Source organism: Suncus etruscus, chromosome 7 (genome assembly GCF_024139225.1).
Source record: "Suncus etruscus isolate mSunEtr1 chromosome 7, mSunEtr1.pri.cur, whole genome shotgun sequence".
Taxonomy (NCBI): Eukaryota; Metazoa; Chordata; class Mammalia; order Eulipotyphla; family Soricidae; genus Suncus; species Suncus etruscus.
In genome coordinates, this window is record NC_064854.1 from 54517821 (window position 1) to 54536397 (window position 18577).

Below are 18577 nucleotides of genomic sequence, written 5' to 3' on the forward strand. Positions count from 1 at the left end.
GGAGCCTCTTTGTGGGACAAGCTTCAACCTGTCCCACTAATCCTGGGGCATGCTGGAGCTGACAGATGAGGTCAGCGGACTCTGGAAGGAGGGCAGGGAGAATGTCGTGCCCCGGAAACCTCCCTCATTCATAATTCATAACTGGGGCCCAAGGGGAAAGACTTGCGTGTGTCCTGCAAGACACCCCCCTCCCACACACACACCTTCCTGCAGCCCCCTGCTTTCCCTGAAGCAGTCGCCAGCAAGTCAGAGATTTCTGAAACCTCAGTATAGCAAGAGGGTGACACATCGCAGGCTTTAGCTGCCAGCGATAGCAGGGCTTTTTTAGGGGGGAGAGATGGGGCTGGAGGGGCCTCTTTTAACTCCAGGATCAGCTCCTGCACTGTCACCTTGCTGACTGGCTTGCCAGGGTGGAGAGTTCCAGGGTTTTTCTTTATGGGTTGCTGCTAACAAGGTCCCTACAGTGACTTATTAGTGTCTCTGGAGCCTTTTGATTTGACAGGAAAAAGAGAAATGCTCTGACTTGGCAGTCGGATGGATATTCAGATCTCATCTGCCCTTTAGCTTGTCATTCCAGCAGCCAGTCCTACTGGCCCTGCTCCCTAGCCAGAGCCCTGACGCTCTTTTTGTCTTTTACATCAAATGGCCCAGGGAGAAGGGTCCCACCTTACTGCTGCAGCCAGTACCCTCTACTTTATTTCCCCCACTATCCCTAGCCTGGGCAGTGAGGGGGCCTTTGCCTGTCCTCCTCTCCCCTCATGCTTTCCAGCCTCTAAATTTGACTTTGACCATGCTCTCACCTCCACCACTGGGGAGTGGTATGCAAAGGGCTAGAGACCACTCCTGCCCATGCCAGGGGTCTCAAATTCGTGGCCCACGACGGCTCTCCTTACGTTTTGTAGCCCTGCCCTAGAGACATCTTTTTTTGTTTTGTTTTAGTTGTTTGGGTCACACTCCCCAATGTTCAAGGCTTACTACTGACTTTACACTCAAGGATCACCCCGACTTTGCCTCCTGCAGCAAATTGAGTTTGAGACCCCTGTACTGAGGCTCATGGTGCCGGGTAGTGAGGCACAGTCCAGGATTCAGATTCGGTACATTCAAGGCCCTGATTTATTTGTATGTGGTGCCTTATACACAAGAAACTCAGTCCCTAACATTGGCCAAACAGCAACAGGCTGGGAGACATGGTGAGAAGGCAGGTCAAGGATGCACCTGGGCTCCCATGGCTTTGCTGAACACCTCAGCTCTTCCATCTAGCTGGCCCTTAGTCTGTTCCACTGAGATCACTTTTACAATCCGATTTCTTGGGGGGAATCAATGTTATTTCTTGCATCTCATGGTGAAGATAATCCAACCTGAGGCCCGACCTTGTGGACCTTGTGACTAGCACCTTGGTTTGATTTTGGTATTTGGAGGGAGGAAGGGGCCATTCTTGGTGCTGGTGGACCATGCAGTGCTGGGGCTGGAACCCAGGGTTCCTGCAGGTAGTTTGTACTTGCCTGAATCTCTGGTTCCCTCCTGCCCATTCCCTCCCTCCGGGGTATGCTTGTCAGGACACCTCAGCCAGAGCTGAGTCCAGCTGTGCTCCACAAACATTGTTATATCTCCAAATCACAACTGTGAGGTGAGAGAATCCTCCCTCTATAGAAACCAAAGCAAGGAAGAACCACATGAGAAGTGAGTTCCATCCTGGGGTTCAAGGCCACAAGTGCCTGGAGTCTTGGGGTTCAGGCCAGGGTAAAATCCAGCCCCTAGACCAGTTCAAAATGACAGCCCCTCCCCCTTACCCCAAGCTTCACTCCCTCCTGTCTGGTACTCCTACAGGGGCGTTCAGGAAGTTTCCAGGGGGCAGGCTTCATAGGAACCAAGAGGATGATGCATCGGAGAGCACATGGCTGAGCCTGCCTGTTTTAGTGCCTTCTTTTCAATGACATTTTGAAGAGGGTGGCAGTGAAAGAGGAACAAACTACAGGAGATCACAGGGCCATGACTGCGGCCATGGTTCAAGCTTGCTGGGGCAGACTCGGAGATTCCCTCACCTTCTACTTTACAGGACTCTTCCCAGGACTATAGGAATACAAGTCATACCAGTTTCTCACAGAGATCACACCATTCTGGTGAGCTGCGAAATGCAGCTGCCCAGGCTGGGCCCCGTTTTCAGGCCCCACACAACACCTAACAACTGAAGGCAGGCAGAAGGGGGTGTGGGGTGCCCCCATGCAATCAATCCAAGGCAGGGAGCCAAGCTGGGTGGGGTGCTCTTGCTGGGAGGGCTTCTGGCTCAGTGACTACATGATGTCACTGTCACTGTGGGGACATCCACGGCAAGATTCCATGGGCCCTCACGTCTTCACCACTTCTAACCCACATGTTTTCCACTCTACTCAGTACACAGTCCTCGAAGTACATTGCTGGATGGGATGTACTCCCACTGCCCAGTACAAACTAAAATAATTAAAATCTCTATTAAGAACAGGGTTTGGGATGGGGTGTGGAGTACGAGTGCAGGAGACATTTCCAGAGTAGCTCTGGGATTCATTATTTGTTCTGAAAAGTGGCACGTGCAGTTCGGGGATGGAGCGAAAGGTTGTGGGCTGTATGGACATCAGGGCTCCCTGTGGCCCAGCCTTGCCTTCCTCCATCTGGCTGTCAGCCAACAGCTGCTGCCTCATCCCTTGCAGCCCCAAGGCTTTCTACAATCTGGGGCCTGAGAGGATGAGATCAGCTACACAATCCCGCGCCTATACACCCCGTTGCACAGAGACACAAGGCCAGGTACCCCAACTCTCTTTAGGCCAACACGCTCTGCATTATCATGGTCACATATTGCTTGTCCTCCACTTTTTTTTTTTGCAACATAAAAAGGAAGGAAGGGAGGGAAGGAGGGTGGGAGGGAGGGAGGGAGGGAGATGAGGGATGAGGAGCCGGAGTCATAACACAGTAGGGAGGTGTTTGCCTTGCATACAGCTGACCCAGGTTTGATCCTGAGCAGAGTCAGGAGTACACCCAAGCACTGCCAGATGTAGCCTGCACCCAAAAAAACTGCCATGATAGCTATGGCACTTATGGGGTGAAACTATTCCCAACCATAGCACTTCCTGAGTACCAGGGAAGTCAATGAATGTGCTCCCATGCCTGGCCTAGGACAGGACTTGAGCCTGATAGAATGGCAAGACTGAGACGCTCTAGTGCCAGGACTATAAGAGGGAACCAAGTCAACCACGTGAGTAAACTGTGGCTCCCAGGGGAGTCCTGCACCCACCCTCAGCACCACCACAGTGCTTTGCGCTGCGGGTGCACAGAGCAGGCACAATTCCTGCCCTGACCCAGACTGAAGCAGAGGAGTTTCAGGACCCCAAACTGAGCAAATGGGAGCACGTGGCTTGATACACATCCCTGAGTTCTGGAACCATCCAGGAGCCTTGAAATGATTTGTGGTTGCCAGGGAGAGGAAGGCCCTAGCTCAGGAGAAGTATCTTGGTCTGCCCTCTCCTTTCCCCACACTCCTGAGAGAAAAATTACTGCCCAAGAGACACGAGGCTGGGCAGGGAACAGCTAGGGTCAGAAGTCCTTTGTCTGTGCCATCTGCCCCCTGGGGCCAGCACAGGAAGTGGCCCTTCCCGGAAGGCCCAGGCCCGCCCTGCCCTGCTGACAGGATTCCAAAGGGCTGAGCTCAGCCCAGGAAGAGGCCAGCAGGGATGCCTGAGTGCCGCTCCTTAGGGCGAGCCCCATGCCAACTGCCCTAGGGGGGCTTTATTTGGCACCCCCAAGAGCCGGGAGGGACTTGGCAGGAGGCATTTCCTGGGGGCAGCTCAGACCAGTCCCTCTAACTCCAGATTAGCCCTGCCTAGGCCCAGGGTCTGGTTTGAACAATGGTTCAAAGGCTGAACTACAAAGTGCTCAGTGGCTGGGAGGAGCATGGGGGCCTCAGAAAGCCTGTCTCCCCCACATCGGCCCCGCACCTCACATTAATGGCTCCTTTCAGAGACCCAGGAGGGGTGGCTGCGATCCTTTTCATTCTCCTCCTCTTTCAGTAGCCACTGGGATAAAAGCAAGCCCAGAAGAATAAGATTCCAAAATTCCACAAACAGGACCAGCATAAAATATTTAGGGCAGGAAATCAGAAGTTCTTTGGTTAGTCAGTGAAGTGAACTCTACTTTAAAAATAAAAAAGGGGGGGCACTAAGGAGATCAATGTCCTTAAAGCTAATGTCTCAGTGGATCATCCTACTTCTGACCCCATCTCAAGGGTGCTACACCAATTCTGTGGCATAGACAGGGTAAGGTAAAGTCAGAGACTCCAAGGAATTAAAGGAGAAATGGAACAATTTCAGTGGGAATTCCACTGCTAATATTCAGTACATTTTGCAGGGAATTGGGGGTGTGAGAGTGTGGAGATATACTCCATGTGAGGTGCTGGGAATCGAACCAGGGCTCCCACGGGCAAAGTGAAACATGGGCACCAGCTGCTGCTGAATTTTGTTCAACTATTCAAAGGTGAGCGAGCTACAGGCAGGAAGTGCCAGTATCATTGTTAATGGCCTGTCCTCTTTTCCTGCCTTCCAAAGCCCGACTGGTGAGGAGTAGCTGGAATTGGGGGGGGGGATCATTACCCCCATGAGAGCAAAGCAAGTCTTTCAAGCAGCCCTGGAACTCCCTTATTGCTTCCTTCCTTCTTTCCCCCACTTCTGTTCAAGGGCTTCCAGGAAGAAAAGTCTAAGGCCACATACCTGAGCATGGTATTAAAAGGGATTCAATGGGAACCCTCCTTCCGGGAAGTCCTAGGCTCCCCCTTGGGCACCCACCAGACATCTCCCAGCATGACCAAGAAGGGAGGCGAGGTGTTAAACCAACTTGGTGTCACATAACACTGGCCTGGCTGGAGGATTGTGTAAACCCCATCCTGGCTCTGGAATGTTCTTTTTCGGGGCCTATCAATTAACAGGATTGAAGAAATTATCTATGCCAAAGCCATCCAGGTTTAAAATAACTCTCTGGGCACTAGGCACTGGGCTCTGTCTTTCTCCCTCCCTCCTTATCCTGAGAAAGTATTTGTATGTCAACAAGATCTTTGCTCCTTGAGATCTTCCCTCCTGCCTAACTCCATCCCAGAAATAAGAGTGGTTTGATAGGATCAGTAAGCCACAGGGTTGGTGACCAGCTGAACCACAACACTCAACAGTTTAGTGGCTGCCAATGGGCCAGAGGAGAAAATAGGATAAAAGAAGCTAGCCCTGATACAAGTAGTCCAGTTCAGAAATAGGTTCTCCTTACCCTGGCTCTCTGACAAAGAAACATATTTGGGGGACTATAATAGATCTGATTAAAACATGGAGTTAAACAGCACACAGGGAGGGCATTTGCTTTACAGATCCCCTGTAGCTAATCATCTTAAGCACACATCCTATATCCCCTTACCCTGTCTTCCCTAAACATAGAAGCTCACACCCTGTTTTAATCCCCTCTCACATCCTACCTGATTGGCTGACAGTCCACATCCTACTCTCCCCTAATATAAATATCCATTTCTCACCCACAATAAACTGAGTTACTTTCCTAAAGTGGCTAGTGAATGCTATTTGTGAGTGCTCTATTCGTCTGAGATGTGACCTCACCAGTGATTTCTACATCTTGGATCTGAACTTACTAGCCTAATTTACAAACCCCAGCATCCTGAGACTGTAAGAAGTTATTTCTGAGTTCAGAGTCAGGAGTAACCCTGAGCACTGCCAGGTATGTCCGAAAATCCAAAACCAAAACAAACACCAATTTATTTCATTTTGGTTTTGTTTGGGGGCCCCACATGACAGTGCTCAGGGATCACTCCCGGTGACTCTGCTCTGGAACCCTATGGGGTGACAGGGATGGGTTTGTCACAAGCAAGGCAAACGCCCTCCCTGTTGTCCTACTGCTCTGTCCTACACAATTCATTTCTGTTACCAATAGGGTGCTTTACTAAGAAAGTACATCAGTCCTTCAAAACTCTAGGAGGTAGGTATGATTATCTCGATTTTACAATGGAAAACGCCAAAGCACAGAGAAGTGATCCCTCATCTAATTAAACAGCTCAGCTAAGTTACAAACCCTGGCAAGGCTGGAAAAGGAGTCCATGGCCTAACTATCACAAATATAATGCCTTGGCAACAATTCCACAAAACAAGCAAGCAAAAAAATGGTCTTTTCTGATTTCCTAGGAAGCTGCATCTCCCAAACGATCATATCTGTCAATTTTCTTTCTCTAAATTAAGCAGCCACGAGTCCCCGTGTGCCCCTTAATGTGAAACCAAGGATCAATAGAAAATTTAGTCTCATCCAAAACCTATCAACTCCCTTAAATTCACACAATGTTCCTCCTTTTTAAATATAAAAATACAGTGAGATAGCTGCAAAAGCATAATAATTACTTTCTAGCAACAGGAAATGTTTGCAAAATGAGGGCCCAGGACTCTCTAGTTTAAGCTGTGAGCATTTAATGGCTCTCTAGCGGCTAGACCAGAACTCATCCTCAGAAAGAAAAACAAGTCAATTTAACAAGGCCCACTTAGAGAAGGCTTGATTCTTATGGTGATGGAAATTCAAGTATCAAGTTCCTTTCCCCTAGGCGAGAGAACAGATCTGCAAACAAAACATATCCAGTACTAATGTAGTCAGCCCTGGAGACAGGATCTCATCAATTGGGCTTGAGTAAGACCAAGGCACCAACAGAACCTGAAGCTCAGCTTTGTCCTCTATTTTCTTGACTTTTCCCATCTCTTAAAACCCAACCTATTTACCTGCTGTAAGAACTCCACCCTATTTTAAGTCCTAGTAACCATTTTTTATTATGTCTCCATTTTTCAGCCACACCCAGCTATGCTCAATGGTTACTTACTCCAGGCTATGCACTCAGGAATCACTCCTGGTGGGGCTGTCTCAGTGGACCTTATGGGGTGCTGGGGGATTGAACTGGAGTCAAAGCAGACCGCCACCCCGCTGTTCTAGATCTCTGGCCCAATGAGTGATTTGAAAAAATTGTGTGTAGTGGGCTGGGCCACATCCAGCTGTACTCAGGATTTACTCCTGGCAGGGTTTGGGGAAACATAAGGGGTGCTGGGGATCAAACTCAGGTCAGCCACAAACAAACCAAATGCCTTTCTCACTGTACTATTGCTCCAGCTCCACAAAGTCATCCCGTTGGGTGATTCTGAACCAAAGTCCTGTGATTACTATGACCCAAACAATGACCTTACCATTGGTGTGATTTAAAAAAAAAAAAAGCGATTTCGTTTCACAGATGCGCTTTCTACAGACATGACAAAAAAAAAAAAGGGGGCTGGGGCAGTAGTAATATAGAAGGTAGGGTGGTAGGTCAGGTGATCCCTTCAATAGTCAGGATTAGAAGAAAGCCCTGGACAAGAAAATAAAACACCAAAAAAGGGGAGGAAGGAGGCGGCCAGGAAGGGAGGAGAGAAGAGAGGAAGGAAAGAATAAAATAATAGGTGGAAGGGGGTGCAGAAGAGGGAAGGGAAGGTGAGCTGGCTGCACTGAAGAGGATTTCAACCCATTACCCGCAGAATGCAGAGCTCAGACTGACAGTCCCTACTGGATGCTAAATAAGCATCCCTCCACTGTCTTCTGGACTAAAGCGCGAAGGAATGGCCTTAAGCAGACTCCAAGATTTAGGGGGAATTCCTGTATAGGGAAGAACTTTAAAGACTGCCTTTTAGGATGCTTAAATAATAAAAAGAACCACATTAGCCATAGAGATGGAAGTGGCCGAGATGGGACAGGCAGGTGTTGGGGGGCTGAACCCTTCAGATGCCTAAAGAAACCCAGCGCCCTGAGCGGGGCACAGCTCTAAAGAACCAACAGCACCTTCAAGCCCGGAAGGCCCCTCCCCTTCCCCCGTCTGCCCGGCCGGTGGGGTGGATCAGACAAGGAGGCTATGAAGTTGCTTCAAAATATTTAATACGTGTTAGACACGTGAAGTTACACTTTATACAAAAACAAAAAACGAAAACAATACAACGGAGAAAATACTGTACAAAAAACCCTTATCGGCTCCCCCAGCCTTTCTACAACAAAGACCGGCGCGGGCCTATCTCCTAAAGCCAAATGTTTGGTCAGCCCAGTAAGGGCTGGTCTGTAAACTTGGTTCTCCTTCCACACTTCTTAAAAGCACCGGAATCCTTAGTCTTACCTAGAGCTTTTAAAAAGAGGAAAGTTTTGTTGTTTTTTTCCCTAGCTACCAAACTCCGCATTCGCAAGCCTGGGGTCTTCTGGGAAGCGCACCCGGCTGCTTCTCCCCGCTGCGGAGAGGCAGGGCCGAGTAGTCCGGGTCGGGCCGGGCCGGCCGCGCAGAGGAAATCCTGGGAGGAAGCGTGCTGCCCGGCCCGGCCCGGCTTTCAAGCGCCGGGCTTGCGTAAAGTCCCGTCCTCCCCCCGGAGGGCCGCGGGGAAACTCCCTTTCGGCCCCGGAAAGTCCCTGGGGCCTCGGGCTGCGTTCCGGGACGGGCCGTCGAGTCCACAAGACACGCACAGAGACAGAGACACGAGTTCGGGGTCCGATCCTTCTTCGGCTCCGCGGTGGGACCCGCCGGGGCGCCCCTGCCGGGCCTCAGAAGGCCACGATGGCCGTGCTCCAGGGGTTCATGTCCCGCAGCACCGGCGGCTCGCAGCAGCTCGGCCCCGACTCGGTGCCTTCCGGGCCGCCCTGCGGGGCCTCCGCCGCCTCCTCCCGGCCGCCGCCGCCGGCCGGGCTTTTGCGCAGGAGTCCCGAGAAGCTGGAGCCGAAGATGCTGATGAGGTTCGCCACGTTGCCCGTGTCCATGTCCTCGTCCTCCGGGGCCGCTTCGGCCCCGCCGGGCAGCTCGTCCAAGTCCCGCCGCGGCTTCTTCTGCGGGGAGGCGCCGGCCGAGTCGGCCCCCGCCGCGCCGCGTTTCCGGGGGCAGCCCGGGGCCGGCGCGGGGGGCTCGGCGCGCGGCGCGTCGAGGCAGGGCGGGCCGGGCCGGGGTTCCCCGCCGCTTTGGGGGAAACCGCCGGCGCCTCCTCGGGCCGCCTCCGCGTCTGGCCCCGAGCCCCGGAGCGGGGCCTCAGCGTCCGGGGCGGCGGCGGCGGGGCGCTCGGGCGGCGGGTCCCCCCCAGCCGGTCGGGGCTCCGGCGGGCGGCGGCGGCGGCACCGGGGCGCCCAGGTAGAGGCCAGGGCACGGGTCGCTGAGGTACACCTGGCGGGCGCTGCGCAGCACCAGCGAGACCAGCAGGTTCTTGTGCAGCTTGATGCCGCCGCGTTGCACGCGCGAGTTGTAGATCTTGCCCAGCGAGATGCTGACGATGCGGTGGGCCTCCAGCTTGAACTCCATGCTGTGGGGTCCCCCTGCGTGGGGGTCGACGCTGCTCGGAAACCGGCAAAGAGGAGAGCGGGGTTGAAGCTTCGGTCGCTCTAGACGCGAAGAGGAAAGAAAAGAAACGACTCCGGGGACGAGCGCGCAGACCGCCGCCGCCAACTTCAGCCGCCTCCGTCCGCGAAGTGACCAACCGCCCGCTCCAAGCTCCGGCCGCCGACTGAGTCGCCCCCGGCCTCCCGCGCCTTTTATAGGCTCCGCAACAGCCAATCGCGACGCGACGCCAACTGTAACGGGGCGGGCCGACGCGTCCGCGTGCGGCGCGCGCAGCCAATCAGAGGCCGAGGAGGGGGCGCGGAAGCCTTTCGAACGTTAGTCCCGCGGAGCCAGCTCTTAAAGGGGGCGCCGCGGCCCGAGCTCGGCGTCTAGGCGTCCGGTTTCTGCGGGCGCGCGGAGGGAAACCTGGCGTGACCCCGGTGTTGGTGTCATGTCGTCAAGGAATCTGGCATGGGGTGAAGGAAGTGGTTCGAACTTCCACTTCAGCATAGGAGGGTGCTCTTGGAATCTACTCCCCAATAAAATTCTTGGCCCTTGTCAGACCCGCCAGTTCGCATATTTTGGAGGCAGAGGGGACAGGGGCTTGTAAGATCTCTCCCCAATACTACTCTGGCACTAGTGGAGGAATGATCAAAAGGGGAACCACGGCTGCTCCAGAACAACAGTTTTACTACGGAATTGGGGGGCAAGCCCATCCCCTCAAAAGATCACACACAGGGTTCACACTTGGCTTCCAACCCATATAAAGGGATAAGGGCACAGCTCCTCGGTTTGGGGTTACTAGTCAAGGAGTTGTGTCTACAGATTGTTCCGGGTAGTCCAGGGAAGCGGGTACCACTGTTCCCTAGAATGTTCTAGAACAAACCACCCCCAGACCGTGTTGGTTAGGACGAGCACTAGAGATTGAGGCTCTCTTCAGAGATTTTTATTTTTTTCCGCTTAGCCACCAGAGTGACCAAGTTTATGCCTGGAAATATCTAGCAAGTTCTAAAAATACAAATAGAGAAGTCCTGCGTTCCGCTCATGATGTCATCATTTTATTTGGTGTCGAGGTAAAAGGAGAGGAAAGGAATGTTCCAGAACCTTTTGGGTTCCAATCGACAGCTGAGCATAGGGAAATTGGGCTGAATCACCATGATTTGTCCAAGGTCTCAGAGTAGGACTTAAAAAAGTCCCTTCCAGTCACATTCACCTAAATGCCACCTCAGATCTCCTTAAGAGTCATGTATGTAAACATTTCCATGTGATTATTATGTTACTGTTTCTACCCTGATCCGTTATTGTGCCCTACCCTAGGGTGTGACCTGACATTCTGCTCCCACCCTCGGATGGCACCTGATTCTGCTCCCACCCTAGGGTGGTACCTGATTCTCATGTATAAAAGCAAGGGTCTGTGGAAGGCAGAGGCTTTTTTTCTGGTGCTGATTTTGGGGCTTTTGGCTTCAGCCTTATCCATGGAATAAAGCTGATATTTTCAGAAGCCTGACTGCCTGATCGCTTTATACCCACCGCATTCATCTCAGAACCACCGGCTGAACAGAGTAGCAGACGCGTGGTCCAAGCTGGAGGAGAAAGACCTCATCCTCCATCCCTCCATCAGTCAACACCATAAAGGACTGACTTGCAACACTTAAGGGCAAAGGGGATCCCTGGACCACTTACTTACCTTTCTGGGTGAGGAGGGGGAACGAACACGCGGAAGCTCCTGTGTGGCAGAGAAATACCAAATTTCTGGGTCATGATAGGAAACCCAGCTTTTGCAAGCTTAAGTACCTTAGGGGGGGGGGACTTTATTCTACCAGGGATCTGAGAAATAGTGGGGGGCCTTGGGTATGGGAATCAAAGCCACAGTTCTGCATGAACATGTATGCCACCTTCCCCAAGGGTGGTGACCTAGTGTCCTTGAGATCCTGTGTGTCCCCATAGGAATTTTGACTTAGCACAAAACAAAACAGTAGGAACTAACTCAGGGCATCTCTAAGGAGGAGCTCCCAGTCCATGCCACGATACCCCAATTCCAAAGCCTTGCTGGTTGCAACGCTCCCACAAGAGAGGCAAATAATCTGCTTATGTTCAAAAGCAAGCCCTGAATTGTATTTTTTTTTCTGACATTTCTCATTCTTTCTCTATCCATCACCATCCAACACTAAAGAGCAAACTTGGGCCCGGAGAGATAGCACAGCGGTGTTTGCCTTGCAAGCAGCCGATCCAGGACCAAAGGTGGTTGGTTCGAATCCCGGTGTCCCATATGGTCCCCCGTGCCTGCCAGGAGCTATTTCTGAGCAGACAGCCAGGAGTAACCCCTGAGCACTGCCGGGTGTGGCCCAAAAACCAAAACCAAAAAAAAAAAAAAGAGCAAACTTTGCAGAGGACCAGCTCCAAAGACAAACTTTCTAGCAGTAAGCTACTGTTGGTTATTAGAACAACCCTGAGCTCTGGGTAGGAGCTGGGGAGGGCGCTTACACTCCTAAGATTGGGTCACAAGTTTCGGAGTTGCCAGAGCCACAGGGTTCTGAGAGGGCCACATTTTACCTGGCACACATATGATAAAGGGTCACAGACACCTAGTGCTGAGGAAGGGACTGGAAAGGAAAACCAACAATTTCAGCCACAGGGAACTCTCCAGAAGATCTAAAGGACCCACCCAAGCAGGTCCATGCAGGAATCCTTCCTTCACACAGTGGAATGGGATTGATTACCCCGTCCTCCATAGTATACCCTCTCACTTCCCTGAACCCAACTTCACAAGTTGGGCCCCAGGGCAAGGCAACCCCCTTGTGTCTGTGGTCTGGACTCAACTGTGCTGAGTCGGGGCATGGGGTGGACTGGGGTGGTTGTGGTGGTGGTGGCAGATTTTTACCTTGAATACAGAAGCATTGCAACAGTTTACTTGGACTGCTGTGCCAGAGCCCAGGGAAGTATGTGCAAGCCCCTTCCTGGGAACCATGAGTCTACTACCTTCCCTCCAGTTCCCATATGGCAGCATGAATGGTTGCAGTCCCCATGTGCAGACAGAGGAAAGGAGAAAAAGGCCAGGGTCATGCAGCCACACAGCAGAAGGCAGCGAACAGGGTTCTGGATTCAGATCACTCAAGTGCCTGAATTTGGGGCTTGGAACCCCAATGCCGAGCTCCACTTCTCCTGTGCCACCCATCTGCATCTGTACCAGGTGAAGTGTTTGACCTTTCTGGGTCTTCTGCTTGTGCTGTGCTAAAAAAGAAACTTCAAGTGCTTAGTATCCTCACACCACCATGCAAGCTCCTCCTAGGCCCAGTTACTGCTCTTGATACCCATCATACCACGCCTGACCCAGAGCTGAACACTGAGTGTGAGTGTGTGTGTAACGGTGTTTGTGTTCGTGTCTACTAAGCCACATAGTGGGGGGGAGGGGATGATGAAGGGGAGCCTGAAAGTGACCTTTATATCATGATCTTATACATGACATTAGTATCATGAAATCGACTGTTATGAACAAGATTTTTTTTTTTTTTTTTGGTTTTTTGGGCCACACCCGGCTGTGCTCAGGGGTTACTCCTGGCTCTTTGCTCAGAAATAGCTCCTGGCAGGCACGGGGGACCATGTGGGACACCAGGATTCGAACCAACCACCTTTGGTCCTGGATCGGCTGCTTGCAAGGCAAACGCCGCTGTGCTATTTCTCCGGGCCCTGAACAAGATTTTTTTCCCTTACTCATGTGTAACATCTCTGGAGGCTCTTAGGGGCCTCCTCCACTTAACCAAAATGTTGGGCTCATCCTGGGATATAATCTGGCAAGCTCTGGAAAGCAGGATCTTTTCTCAAAAGAGATTTTTTTATTTTATATATATATATATGTATATATTATATACATATATATAATATATACATATATATATAAAGAGGAGAAGAGAGGAGAGGAGAGAATATATATATATATATTTTTTTTTTGAGGGGGGAACACATCCAGCAGTATTCAGGGGTTACTCCTGGCTCTAGGCTCAGAAATTGCTCCTGGCAAGCTCGTGGGGGTGGGGGAATCATATGGGATGCTGGGATTCAAACCACTGTATTCTGCATGCAAGACAAATACCCTGCCTCCATACTATCTCTCCGGCCCCTCAAAAGAGATTTTTGAGCATTTTCCAGGTGGAAAAGGAAAGGGGAAAACAAAACAAGAACAGTAGCTGATGAGACAGACATGTGCTGAGGAACAGAGAAAGTGGCGGCCAAAGCAAGCGCAGCACCCCCCCCACCCCCCCACCCCCCACCCCCCCCACCCCCGCTTCCTCTGCACCTCAATCCCCACCTCTGTTCCTGGTTTAGATTTTTCAGGGACTTGCCCCAGGGCCTGAGCTCAGGGCCTACCTGGCGGCTGCTGCAGATGGCACTGAAGGCTCAGATATGCCAGAGACTGGCCACAGCACTGAGATGGCTCCAACCTTGTCAGTGCAGGACAAGACAAGCGACAAAGAGATAAGGACACCCACCCCTGATCCACTTGTGCACAGCGACTTTGGGAGGAGGAAAGATCAAGAGAAGGGGTGGGTGAAACCCCAATGGTGTCTACTCTGGGCTTCCCTTTCAGTATTAGCACTTCGGAAACTGGCTTGCCCAGAAAATAAGCTTGACATTCAAGGGGGATAGAGCTCTGATCACTCACTAGCATTTGGTAGACACCAGCTTTTGGCTCTTTTGAGGACAGATACAGCCTTTGCCCAGCCCCCTCCCTTATTTTTTCAGCTTGGAGCCATCCCTGGCAATAGTCAAGGATCATTTCTCAGAAGATCAAATGAGGGGACTGGGGTGACTGGATGCAAGACTTGTCCTATCACTCTGGCCCCACATTCACTTTTAATTCTCACTGTTATTAAGCATCTATTAAGCATCTGTTTTGTCCTCTGAACTGGGGCACCCAGGGTGTCTTCTAAGAGTGCTGGAATCTGGGGCTCTTGTATTCCTCATTCTAAATTACTATTGTGGTTCAGAGAAACTTTGGTGGTTTTCTGATCCTCTTTGTCGTGCTTGTCTTCCTTTCACACACTGAAGGAAAACAAATCCCTCCCTATGTATATCATCAAAGCCCTTAGAAAGAGTCCAGCCATCACACAAGAAGATTCCAGCATCTAAACTGGGGCCAGAGAGATAGTACAGTGGATGCCATTTGCCATGCCAGGTTGATACATTTATTGAGCATGGAGAAGTGGTTGTGTGACTGAGTTCTGTTTTATGTAATTAATATAATGATTGTGTTTTGTTTGTTTGTTTGTTTTGGTTTTTGGGCCACACCCTTCGGTGCTCAGGGGTTACTCCTGGCTGTCTGCTCAGAAATAGCTCCTGGCAGGCACGGGGGACCATATGGGACACCGGGATTCAAACCAACCACCTTAGGTCCTGGATCGGTCTGCTTGCCCAGTCAAACGCTGCTGTGGCTATCTCTCCGGGCCTATATAATGATTGTTTTTAATAAATAAATAATAAATGTCAGAGTACTGGAAATTAAAAATAATGAAGTCAACTTTTTTGGGGGCCACAACCAGTGATGTTCAGTGGGTTACTCCTGGCTATGTGCTTAGAAATTGCTCCTGGCTTGGGGGACACTGGGGAATCGAACCGTGTCCATCCTAGGTCAGCCACATGCTAGGCAAATGCTCTATCATGGGCCCAGAGAGATAGCACAGCGGCGTTTGCCCTTGCAAGCAGCCGATCCAGGACCTAAGGTGGTTGGTTCGAATCCGGTGTCCCATATGGTCCCCCGTGCCTGCCAGGAGCTATTTCTGAGCAAGACAGCCAGGAGTAACCCCTGAGCAATGCTGGGTGTGCCCCCCCAAAATGTTCTATCACTGTGCCACCACTCTGGCCCCTTGATCAACTTATTATTTTTAGGGATCTAACCCAGACAAAACCACTGAGCTATAGTCAGACCTCTAAATTGATTTTAATTTACATATAGAAGAACTAGAGCAGGAAAAATAGCTTTCCTGGGCCCCAATTTGTGTCACAATATAAGTGGTATATATAGATTAGCTTTGGGGCCCTATCTCTCTGTCCTCGGGGAGTTACTCCTTCCTCAGTGAACCATGCCTGGTGGGAGTCAAGGAAACCATAACGTGCTGTCTGGAACCAAATCTGAGTCATCTGTCTGCAAGGTTGAGGGTCTTGAGTCCTGTCCTTCTCTCCGACCCTGTGTTGCCTTCTGAAGTTTTGAAGATGCACAGTCTGTAACGGACATTATCCTGTTAGCAGACACAGGTTTTCAAGATTTCTTATCAAAAAGCAGAAATAATCTCATGGGTATTTTCAGCACTGGGTCACCAGGTAAAATGATCAAGATCTGGGACTTATGAAGTGACATTAAAATACTATAAAAATGGGGGTCGGGGGCCGGGCGGTGGCGCTGGAGGTAAGGTGCCCTGCCTTGCCTGCGCTAGCCTAGGACGGACCCGCGGTTCGATCCCCCGGCGTCCCATATGGTCCCCCAAGAAGCCAGGAGCAACTTCTGAGCGCAAAAGCCAGGAGTACCCCCTGAGGCCTCACAGGGTGTGGCCCAAAAACCAAAAAAAAAAAAAAAAAAAATGGGGTCGGAGGGGCCGGGAAGGTGGCGCTAGAGGTAAGGTGACTGCCTTGCAAGCGCTAGCCGGACAGCGGGATGGACCAGTGGTTCGATCCCCCGGTGTCCCATATGGTCCCCCCAAGCCAGGGGCGATTTCTGAGCACATAGGCCAGGAGTAACCCCTGAGTGTCAAAAGGATGTGACCCAAAAACAAAAAAAACAAAACAAAAACAAAAACAAAAAATGGGGTCGGAGAGATAGCATGGAGGTAGGGTCTTTTGCCTTGCATGCAGAAGGATGATGGTTCGAATCCTGGGCATCTTATATAATACCTGAGCCTGGCAGGAGTAGAAACTCCTGAGCACAGCCGGGTGTGACCCCAAAACAAAACAAAAAACTATAAAAATGGGGGTCCCCCACTTTCTTCTCGGATGCTCGGCTGGCTGGCATGGCACTGCCCACAGGATAACAAAGGGAGAATGAGGTGTGGATATATACATATTGCATGAGCAGATTGTGAGTAATTAGCAAATGTCCTTGATTGGCGAAGAGGGAAAGGAGAGGCGAGCTAAAGTGCAAAGGAGGAGAAGCACAAAGCACTTGGATCAAGGGCGGGAGGATCAGGGAGGAAACACAGTCAAGGAAAATGCACAACCCAGCACTAACAGGGGCAGAAGCAAGTTCCTCGGAAACCCCGAAAAGGGCACCGCCACCATCAAGGGTGTACAAGTTCTGCGTGTCCTGAACGCGATGACACTAATTAACCGCGATAGAATCTTGGGCTTCAAAGAGCCCGAGCAAGCAGCAGCCGGAGAGCCAAGCTCGAGGGGCCGCGCGTGCTTATGCGTGCTTTGCATGCAGAGATCAGGTCGGGTCCCTGGCACCTCCGAAGTCCCCAAGCACTACAGCGAACGACACTCCCGCTCCTCCATGCCAAGCAGAGAGTCAGAAGCTGGAAGCACTGCCATCTGTGACCCTCCCAAAAAAGAAAACAAAGGGGAAAAATGAGAAAACATCCAAGTATGTAAGAGACCATGTCTGCACAGGCACTCACACCTGGTGATGATGTGTCATGGGGGCTGGTTGTGGTGCAAACCCTTGAATCTCTGGCTTCATTCCGACCATGGTCGGTCATCTGGACATCCATCATCTGGCCTTCCTCATTTTGAGGCGCTGTTCCCATCCTCCCTCCATCCCCCCACCCCCCAGTTTTTCCCAGCTGTTGTCTGTGGCCTTAGTTATAAAGAACCAGCCCTCTGGCCTGCTCCTTGGCGTCCCTGGTCAAGACAGAGTTGCAAACAGACAGCACTGACCAGTCTGGAGAGCCCAAGACTGTGCAGGGCTCAGTCTGCACATGGTTTCCATCCTGTACAATTGGGAGCCAGCTGGGGTGGGGGGGTGAAGGTAGGGGAGAACTAAATACTCTCGGCCCCCAGCCAGGCTGCTGGCTGCATGTTACAATCAGCTGGGGAGCAAGACAGCCTGCCTCACTCCAGATGACTTAAAGTAGAATCTCTGGGTGAGAAAGAATTACCTTTGTAAACATTCTTTGCCAGTTTTGTTGTGTTGTTTTGTTTTGTTTTAGCTTTCAAGGAGTATTACAACATAAGCCACATTTAGGATAATTTCTGCTCTGGAATTCTTTATTCTAGACTTTGAGGCAAACCTTGAGGCATCCTTCTCGATGCCCTAAACAACCTGAAAGTGTCTCATCTTGTTCTTCTGCTCTCTCCTATCCAAATCCTGCACATCAGTTCCTACAGGCAGCCTTCCATTTACCCATGTTCTCTCTCACAATTTAGCAGTCCTGCTACTGTGTAATTGACCCTTATAGTAAAAATATGTCCTCATGTTTTACGCATCATCATTTGACTTAACATCATACTTGTTTTACATTCTTCCTTCTCTGACCCCAGAACCGTGAACATTGCTATATATCAAGAAATCTATTAAGTATTTTATAAATGAATGGTTTTCCTGAGAGTAGGGCTGAAATATTAAAAAACAGCTCCCAAACTAGGTGGTACAAAAAGATTACTGGGTATAAATTAGTCAGTGGTATATTCTTTAGGTTTTCTTTTCCTTTTGATTTTTGGGCTACACGTGGTGGTGCTCGGGGGGCTAATTATCAACTGGGTTCTTGGGGTGGGGTCTCCAGAGGAACCTCAAGCTTTGAAAACACTCCACCAGTTGGATTCTCTCACTTCCAGAAGGTACATTAACCCAACCGTATCTGCAAAGACGTTTACCTACCCTGGTTCACAATGGCCACCCTGTCATGCCAGCCTTTCCCTGGGTAAATCTACTCTGCAGGTAAAGTGTGTTGGGTTTTGATAGTGGGCTGTCCCAACCAAGCCAATTTTCACATGTGGGATTGCATTGCTCAATAATTAGTGCTTGCCTACATCTATTATTGGGGGATTGGGTGAGCTCGGAGGAGTATTTAGAGGGGCTCTCCCTGGTTCTGTTGTCAGTGGACCATATGTGGCTCCTGGGGATCAAACCAGGAGTGGTCACAGTGCAAGGTCAAACACCTTAATTCCTGTGTCCATCTCTTTATCCCACAAAGCATTTATTATTGGGAGGTTAGTGATGAACTAAAAACCAATCAGCACACCTTGTTTATGGGAGCCAATAGAACCATACCTCTTTGGCCAATCAGGGACCTT

At 50.9% G+C, this 18577-nt stretch overlaps 1 protein-coding gene across 1 annotated transcript; it reads right to left on the reverse strand.

Moving 5' to 3' along the window:
- Positions 1-8593: 8593 nt before the first annotated feature.
- Positions 8594-9515, reverse strand: IER5 (immediate early response 5). The gene is made up of 2 exons (XM_049777581.1): positions 9127-9515; positions 8594-9047 (listed from the first exon to the last, which is right to left on the reverse strand). The coding sequence occupies exons 1-2, from the start codon at positions 9338-9340 to the stop codon at positions 8599-8601; spliced, it is 663 nt and encodes a 220-aa protein (XP_049633538.1). The 5' UTR covers positions 9341-9515; the 3' UTR covers positions 8594-8598.
- Positions 9516-18577: the final 9062 nt, after the last annotated feature.

Excerpts from the sequence above, each read along its gene's own strand:
- IER5 (XM_049777581.1), bottom strand. The coding sequence starts at position 9,340 with ATGGAGTTCAAGCTGGAGGCCCACCGCATCGTCAGCATCTCGCTGGGC. Across the intron at positions 9,048-9,126 it reads GCCCGCCGGAGCCCCGACCG|ACGCGGAGGCGGCCCGAGGA; the intron begins GCTGGGGGGGAC and ends GCTCGGGGCCAG.